At 41.9% G+C, this 9,467-nt stretch overlaps 1 protein-coding gene across 1 annotated transcript in view; it reads left to right on the forward strand.

The window, feature by feature from the left end:
* The window catches only part of LOC146200574 (glypican-5-like), a 116,405-nt gene extending 107,204 nt beyond the window's left edge, over window positions 1-9,201 (forward strand). The window contains exon 10 of the mRNA XM_084592397.1: window positions 1,807-9,201. Within this exon, the coding sequence (XP_084448523.1) occupies window positions 1,807-1,955 (149 nt within the window). The 3' untranslated portion in view covers window positions 1,956-9,201. The remainder of the gene's footprint in view (window positions 1-1,806) is intronic.
* The last annotated feature ends 266 nt before the right edge of the window (window positions 9,202-9,467 follow it).

Below are 9,467 nucleotides of genomic sequence, written 5' to 3' on the forward strand. Positions count from 1 at the left end.
AATCAAGAAAAAGAAATGGGCATGGGTGGGACATGTAGTGCGAAGAAAGGATAACCGATGGTCGTTTAGGGCAACAAACTAGATTCCAAGGGAAGGAAAGCGTAGCGGGGGCCGGCAGAAAGTTAGGTGGTCGGATGACGTAAAGAAGTTCACAGGGGTCAAGTGGATGCAGCTTGTACAGGACCGGGTTAATTGAAAGAATATGGGAGAGGCCTTGGCCCTGCAGTGGGAATAGCCAGGCTGAGGATGATGATGATGGTGTTTAACGAGTAGCAGATGGTTCAGCCATGCATGTTCAGTTTTGGTACCTGCTAGCCTCTGTCGGGAGAGCTGAGCAGAGTAGAATTCCAAGGCCGCATGGTACTTCAGAAAAACTGAGGAGGATACTGCTGACTCTTCAGTGCTTAAAGACTGCAGAACACTTCAGAGCCCCGATTTCGGCTTTATAGGCTGCAGTTTTGTTGAAAGATGTGAAAAGCATTATGGGAATGGCTCATGGTGTCCAACAGTTAAACAGACAATAAAATTTGAGCAAAGTATATAAGAGTTGCATCTTACCGGCACTTTCCAGCACAGTGATCTTTCGAAAGGAGATTTGAGGGCAGTAACATAGGGAAACTTGAAGGCGAAAAATATGAGTTAACAGTGTTCTAGTCCAATTCAAGACAAGATGAACATGGACAAAACAGGTAAAGTAAAGAGAAAATAACTGATGGCCATTTAAAGAGCAAGTTTGGTGGTTTTTCATTTTCAGTTTTTAATTGCATCACATTCTAAAATATCCTCTGTCTGCAACACAACAAAGTGTTTTTCAGAATTCTATGTAGAACAGTTGTTAAGAAAAGAAAGGAGAAATAGCAGCTCTAAAATGAAACTTCTCGGCCAGAATTGACAAATCGACGGTGCAGCATACAGGACAGGAGAAGCACCCACATGCATGTCGACTAGTGAAAACAGAGACTGAAAATCACAACTCAGTTCATAAAATACCTAGGATGTTTAATATAGGCCTCATAATTTGTGTTCAAGTGAAGAGCAGGCAGTGATGTGGCTGTAATATTTGTGATGTTACAGATCCACTGTTCTTGCAGAAATCGTCTGAACTGAGGCCACGAAAATGGCACATTGTGAAATTGAATGGCGCCAGATGAATTATCTCTCGGCTTCCAAATTAGACAGAATGCATCAGGATAGGGAGGAAAGCAGACTGTGAAAGTGGTGTCACAATATGTGAACGTCAAAAATTCCAGAGTCGCCTTTTAAGGGATTGTTCAAGCGGGCAAGTATAGTCTGCGTCATGGGGCAGGCAGACAGATGAGGTTAGTACATTTGCAGCTGGCACAGGGTCGAGTAAATTAGAGGAATGCGGGACACTCTTTTGTCCAGTATAACGTATGTAAATAGACTAATGATGATTATAAGGTCATGAAATGTGACCCCCCTTCTCAACACGAAAGACCTAGAACTAGTCCTATAGGGGACATTTAGGTGTGAGTGATATTCCATGCACATCATTTGGCTAGAGGTATAGATTCTAAATGGAGATCCATTGGATAACACGTCACCCAGGAGTAGAACAATGCTTCACCTTCTTCATTTGAACTGAGCGAAAAATGCCAAAGGAGAGGAAGCACTCCTTGTGATTAAGCTATAGTTGAAGGCAGAAGAAGCACAAGACAAGGTAATTCAGTCATACATCTTAGTTCCTGCTTTGTTGGCTAATTTAATACCTAGAAATGCACTGCCAGCCCAGCAACGAGTTCTACTCGAGACATTCCTGATTCGTGAACCTTTCTTGTGGTGCAGGAGAGAGCCACACTCCCTCATCACCGCCACACCATGGAACTACAACGACACCAAAACCCAAGACAGCTGGATCTGCAACTCAACAAGTGGCGACGTTGGCACTCATCATTGCTGTGGCGTGCTCCCTTCTATCAACAATTGCGACCTGAGCAAGAAGAGCCGCCTCCTGTGACCGGGGGACTCGAATGTGCCTCGGCATCTTCTTTGTGGCATTGTGATAGAACTGGGCGCAGAACCGCATGGCTGCATTAGTATGTTCAAAGGTGTAAGTGTACGTGCGTGTGAATGACAACTCGAGGATTGGGGATTACATGCAGACGATGCTGCCACATGTCCCATCGCTGGATGCGTCCCAGTAGAGTGCTGATCGCCCATGGGACACCACTGTGCGCCGAGCGACTCCATCGTTGTAGCCGTGCCATTCTGGATGAGGTGGCCCTTGTTTACGCACCAAGCCACGAAGGCCCATCTATCTGTCTTCTCGTCACCCTGTCGCACCCTCGCTGACCTATCGTCGTTGTCATGGGGCTCTCCAGTAACACGTGGACTCGTGTCGCCGAGCGCGCACTGCAACAGTGCCCCAGTAGTCATTTTTATGGTGGCCTTAAACGAGCCGGCTTTTGAGCTTGCAGCAGTTCTGGCGCAGCAACCGAGTGTTGTTGCGCGAGACACCAGAGACTGCCTTTTCCGTGTGCCGCATTTTCTTGTGTGTGTCTTTGTTTATCAGCAGAATATTGATTGATGAAAGGTTTCTCTGAAATGGCTCGAGCTGCCTGCTGTCACTTAAAATTGTGTGCGTCGTATGATGTTCCGTTGTGCTTCCACAGTGCGTGGGCCCTAACAGTGGTGTGCCATCCCCGTGCCATAGTGAGTGGCGGAAAAACGTGAGACATTCTTCCCACTACTGCCAGTTTTGGTCTTTGGCAATGGCTCACATAGGGTTCAACAGTGTACACAGTATGCCACAAGGTTAGCTCGGTTTTTCAAGCTGAACTGTGGCACATGCTGGATATATACTTGCGTTGCTCATATTCTTGTGCAGCGCTGTAAATATGGGAAGGAAGAACACAGGCTGCTGTCTTCTTGCGAGCAGAGCACTATATATGTAGAGCTTACATGCTGGCAGTGCAGTTGATAGCTATGACATGGCACCTTTACTTCACATTATTTCTACTCTTATTTGGCCTTCAATCAAAGCACCACACTGCGTGCAGTTGCAAAACAGGAAAAAAGAAGAAGACACGGATCATTTCCAGATGTCCTTCAGCATAGAACCTTTGTTCCAGATATCTCCAATTCTAATAACCTTACATTACCACTGACATGCATACCTTTCAAACATCAGGGTGTCTCTTTTGACATTCTATTCATGAACTGTCAAGATATGCTATGTGGCTGTCAGGGGTTCAGAACACATCACTATTGTATTTTCTAAAGCTGTCACTAAAAAGAGCGCTGTGTATACAGCCATCTCCTGGTTTTACATTTGAGTCATTTTTTATTAAACTGAAAGGCCCTTCTTAACCAACAAGTTGTGCTTGTGTTATCCAGCAAATCAAACCTGCTGCTGCCGATTTTCTGATTGTAAAGACTAGATCATGATCTGGAAGGACTGCTGCTCCGTGGTTAGGAAAGACGAAAAAGAAGAAAAGTGTCGCAGAGAGTCGTCTTGTAGTTGCTTGTACCTGAGAACCATGGAAAAAGGATCGATGATGCCTGCATGCCTGGGCTGTGCAGATGAGCTGGTCAAATCTAAGTTATGAGAGCACAATGCAGTATCACGGATTGTGTCCACTGCTTCGCTTGTCCTTGATGTGCTGAAGAAAGCGTACAAAGGAAGAAATATTTTTATAGTGCGAGGAGATGGAGCCAACAATTATGAATCGCAATTCAGGCTAGCTTCAGCAGGCTTATGTCAAAAGTTTGGTAGTCACCATGTGAGAGGGCTATAATTCTAGAGCTGTTTCGCTGGTCAGATTGCACTAATTAATATATTTATCGAGGGAAGGCAGTGGTGGATTTCTTCCACATTGGATATTGTCTCCTCTAGCCATCTTCTTTGTGCCAACGCTGACAGAAGCATGCCACATGTAAATGCAGTATGCCATATTTTGCTTATCCATCTGAACAGACTTGACCAGTATCGATGATGTGCTTTGGTGGGGGAAAACTGTAATCCATTTTATTTTTCTTTGTAGATTTGTGGTCCAAGCCTTTTGCTTCCATTTTTCCTCTGCCATGCACACTGTTCGAGTATAAGTCTGTGCTGTGTGCCAGTAAAGAAGTGACAGGAAGGAAATTCTGCCAGAAATGTATTATAACATGAGAAAGGCACTGTGGGGCTGTATTGTATTCAGAAGGAATGGCTGTTCACTCCGTGCAAGTGCCAAATTGGCTGCAGAAGTGCTCTAGGCAAAGTGTCACATGCATCGTTTAATTGTAGGAGCCTTGCGTAGCACTTTGTTCATAAGAACGAGGAACACATTAGAAAAAAAAAATGTTTGATTAAAAGAAAGAGGCCTAAACTCACATTGACAAAAACTACATACTTTTGGCGTGTGTGAATGTGGTCGGTGCATCCAGTCTGTGTCTGCAGCAGATTTCATTCACACAGTTGACAACGTGCTCATTGCAGAATATGTTGACAGTTGAACAGAAGAGGGCTTTACGTGCGTTTTCATGTTCATTGTTCTTGCTTCCCTGGCTTGCCTGTATCTGCTGAAGTATTTATCGACGTTACGCTTGAAGGCAAGTTGAAAGGCATGTAACTCCTAGATATATATATGTATACCAATAGTGCTGAACTTGAAGGGAACTTTTCCTCTGGCAAGATGGCAGCTTGGTTCATAATACGATGTGCATAGGTTTCTTGCCCATAATAGACCGAGCAGCAGTTAAATTGCAGCTGTTAATCTGTTGGTACAGTCACCAGAGCTGTTTAATTTGATACCACCTTCTCAAAGGTGCAACCCATCCAGTTAACCAGCTTGGATTGAACATTTAGTTAGCGCAAAATATTGTCAGCTTGAAGGAACTGCTACTGTCATTACTGATAATAAAAAACGGAAGGGCTGTAATGTCAGCAGTGCTGGCACAGAGTCAGCAGTTGTCACAGCTCTATGGTTTGTGGCAGCTCTATGACAGTGAGTGAATGGCATGGTTCCTTACTCTGACTCGTATACATATAGGGTTCTTTTTGTTATGAAAATTGCTCAACAGATCATTTTCAGTGCTGGTTGAAAAGTCAGAATTACTAGTAGCATTCACCATACAGCGAGGTAATTTACAAACTGTTACTCTCGACGTGTTCTTGAGCATGTGTGATGTTTTGAGGCATTTGCATGTTGTTTCTATAGGAACTTTCAAAGCTCCTTTCAAGAACTGCACTTTTGATGCTGTTGTGCTCGTATTTAATTTACAGACATTGAAGCGCTACGTTGACGACGATATTGCTAGTGCTTATTGTAGTCTGCATTATCTCTTGTTTTAGACATCATGACAGCTTTTATATTGTAAGTGACGCATAACCTTTGGTGACTTCGGTTCACAAAGTGATTTGGTAAAATTAAAAAAAAATAATTATTTTGTTAAGTGACAGCAACTCTTTGCAGTGGTAAGGGGCTACACGCAGTGAATTATTTCATTGTTCTGCACTTGGCATCATTTTGCAATCCTCCTTTTAAAAAAAATGGTAGCATTTTGCCACCACCAGTTTTATTTGCGCAGCCTTTGAATGATTTCTTTCAAGCCATGTACTACAGTCCGTGTTCAGTCACCTGGCATCTGTTTTTGTTTTTCCGTGTTTATAGCTGTGGGAGGGAGATTGAATGCGGTTATATTTTGTATATTCAGATGTTATTTATGTTGTTTTTCTGGCATTTTTTCTGTGCCTCGTGATGATCCGTTTGGGGGCCTGAAATGTTCATTTGTGACTAGTGATGCAACAAACTGTGAATTGGCACTTCTCACGAACTTCTACGCATGGCTAGATTAAATAGGCTTTAATTGATTATACTATATTCTTTCAGGGTCGGTTTAAAACATTGCTCGCTCTTCAAAAGTTCTTTATCGTAACTGTGAGTTCGGTCTGCGTTGAAATGCCTCTTTTAAGCATGTGTGGATGAAATTCTGCTCAGTTTGACACTAACTTATTGTGTGTAGCTAAACGCTCTAACTTGTATAAGAAATCTTGTTTTTCTTGCTATCTTCTTTCACTTGTCATTAATCTTCTCAGAAAGTGCGAGGATCTCAGTTTGTAGCTCTCGAACATGGAGCTTAAGTGGACCTTTTCAGCTGGAATATTCAAATATATCTAGGACTGTATGATGAAATGTTTTAAGCATATATTTCTGTATGTGAGACATTGTAGAAAGAAAGTGCCTTTGTCATAAGTGCATGCCATGCTCAATAAAAGAAGGGCTTATGTTACCGTGTTCACTGGGTACCGAAAGCACATTTGTACTTCAGCACTTGAAAACAGTAAGGATCAGAACCATGTAAAGAACAGTGAGACCTTGAAACCACCGGCTTGTTGCTTGGGGTAACAGGAGTGTTCACTGAAAAATCTGAGAAAAATTCGTTGGTTGTTGCATCACTAGCTACAGTGCAAAATAATCTTTTTTGCTCGATGAGTGCATTGCTTGAGTGAATGAATGACTGGTATGCTGTACAGCGTTGAAGGAAGACTGTTGTTTGTGTCATGTTTTCATAAGGTGAACCGATTGCTGCACATTTTTGGCCGTGAGCACAGCATTTGCTACCATTGGCAACAGTAATGGAGTTAGCTATGACATCCAAAAATGCAGAACTATATGGTGTAGTTCACTGTGATAATGAGTAACACAAACTGTCGTTGCATGCAGTGAATCTTTCACCTTTACTTCGACTCTTTTAGTAGTGACAGAATATTTAACGTAGAGAATGTGCAAGGACCGAGATTTTTTTTATTGATACTGGCTCTACAGTGACACACTTGGCTCAGAGGACAGAGTTCAGGGCAAGCTGTGATATGAAGGATACAAACACTCTGAACTTTAGTCATTCCAAGCAACTGTAATATTACTACATTTGCCAAATGAGCTCTCAAAGTCATACTTATGAAATTTTCAACAAAATAGTACCATGAGAGAACCTGCGAGGTGATGGGGCGTTTTGTATAATTAAACCAATGGATTGCAACTTTTAGCATTTAAAAACTTTGCGCATCAAAGGAAATTATGACTATAGCTTCGACGTAAAATGTAATTTGTTATTGGAATCATTTTGTAGCGGTAAAAACACGGACACAAAGAACACGAAACACGGGTGTTCCTTGTGTTTTGTGTTCTTTGTGTCCGTGTTTTTACCGCTACAAAATGATTCCAACAAGAAATTACCAACTAGGCCCAACTTGACGTTTCAATGTAATTTGTTAACTGTAGCTGTAATTCAAGAATATCATGAAGGCAGTTGAGGTATACATTTAGCTGAGTCTAATATGCCATACTGTATGTACTGCAGGCATGTGTGAACTGATTGAACAGTGACAATCACAGCATCTTATGCTGGTTTCCCTTATTCTCAAGGTAGTGGTGTAGTTGTAGGGGAATTGTTCTGACGTGCACATCCATGCCATGCACTTAATACATGCAGGCACTTGCCATCTGTCACGCTATTGTCTTTATGGGACAAGTGTGTTGTATGCAGTCTTTGGTGCCAAAGACCATAAGTATGGCTGCATTGTTTGCGTGCTCTAAGAAGTGTTCTGGAGTTTTTTGTATTCCGTGGGGAAGGAATTGTGACAGGCAGGGAACAGAATTTGGAATGTGTACAGCAATTCATTTGTACCATGTGAGCACATTATTAAAAACACAGCCTGATTCAGACCAGGCTTACAGAATTCCAAATGCGATGGCTGATATGATACTAAATGTGCAGTAAAATTGCGCAAATTGTAATAGAACGCAATTTTCATTGGCGTATAGAAATGGCAGCATGAAGCATGTTATGCACATGAGAAGTTTTTGTATTTGTGCTAGAACGCATCCGTTGTCTAGGTTGTTGATGTGCCAGTACCAAAGTTACATGCAGTGCCAAGCGGGGATTTCCACACAGGCCATTTTCAGAGCCAGCGCAAACCTCCTTGGGCATTGATTGCACTGACCCAGAACACATAACTGTGCTGCTCAATGCGTTGGTGCGCACATTATAGGAAATATCTGAGCAAACTAAAGTTTTGAAGTGGTTGAAGTGCTAGTGAGAAAGCTTTGCTGTGAGCTGGAGGGTGTTAAGCTTGAAGAATTTTTATTGCACTCATTTCATGTTTGTTTTTGTTGCTTTCTGCCTTTATTGCAATAGCAATGTACTTGTCAGGACTCTGTGTATATGAATGCATGGAGGGATTTAGATGCCACACTAAAACTCTTTTTATGGCTGACTGATAACTGGACTAAAAGTGTGGTGCGAAATTCTATGCAGCTACAGTTATATTACTGGGTGCTGACTTTGCTAAGAGGACCCAAACTACTATAGCAACAAAGTCTCCTATAGCATAAGGACTTGCCCAATACAAAATAACTGGTTCTATCATCATTGCTCAACTGCTTTCTTTGTAGGGCAGTCTTGCGGATAAAATAATTTTCTAGCAAATCTACTGATAGAAGTATTGTCTTTGGGTAAAAGGATTGTCATTAAAATAAGACTGCCATTCTTTAATTTTCAGCTATTACACCTCTCTGTACTTAGGTTGTGTTTTGTGCAAAGATAATTTTCAGTCCTTATTTCAGCTGTAATTTATTTGCTTACTAATAATTCTAAGTTGTTTATGGCTGCAGCAACAGAACCATTAGTCAAGTCTTCATACATCCTTTTGATTGGTATTTTTGATAATATATTGGATGAACGCTATCTCTTTTGTGGCTTTTTATAGCTTGCTGGTTATGTGAGTTTACGTGTGTGCTGTGCGCCATGTGAATGCAATGTATTGTTGATGCTTGGGAGGCTTTCAAGAGATCCCTCTAGCTGAACCCGTTGTATGTGTTGTGCACTATGTTAGTGTTGTTAAAATATGTGCTGAACACTTTAGGTCCCCAGAACTGTTTTAGGATATTCCTCGTCTGCTTAGCGCTGGTATTTAATCTGCCATTGGATGCTTTTGCATCCAAAATGTTTGTGCATTGTCTTATGTTTATGATGTACTTTTCTTGAATTCCACAATAATGAAATGGCAGTGTCAGTTGGAATTGATGCTATGGCAGCAAAAGAAATGAATTTACAAAAAAGAATGGACACAGCTCGTTTTTTGTTTCCCTTCTATTGGTGTCAATACCCATTTGTAGTGGGGTGCACTGGTGGAAAATGAATGCAAATGACGTCACTGAAATTTATTGTTGCTGACAATACAACTATGCATGTGAATGCTGAGTCACCTCATGGTTATTTGGAATGGAATGTGCAGTAAGTTCTAGCCTATTTCCGTTTTTTGGCCTTTAAGCATGCACAAAATGCCTAGAGGTATGAGCAATGGTTCTTTCCGATGTGCTGTTGAGGCACGAAGGGCCACTTTGTATGCACTATCCAGACTACTATTAGTGATGCTGCGAGCATTGCACTAGGCCTCTGGCGGAGTAACAAGAAAATTTAGGACGGCTCACTCTTGGGTTTCCGTGTGAATGGCTGACAGT

The sequence above is a fragment of the Amblyomma maculatum genome, chromosome 2 (assembly GCF_055883805.1).
Source record: "Amblyomma maculatum isolate TAMU_Amacu chromosome 2, ASM5588380v1, whole genome shotgun sequence".
Taxonomy (NCBI): Eukaryota; Metazoa; Arthropoda; class Arachnida; order Ixodida; family Ixodidae; genus Amblyomma; species Amblyomma maculatum.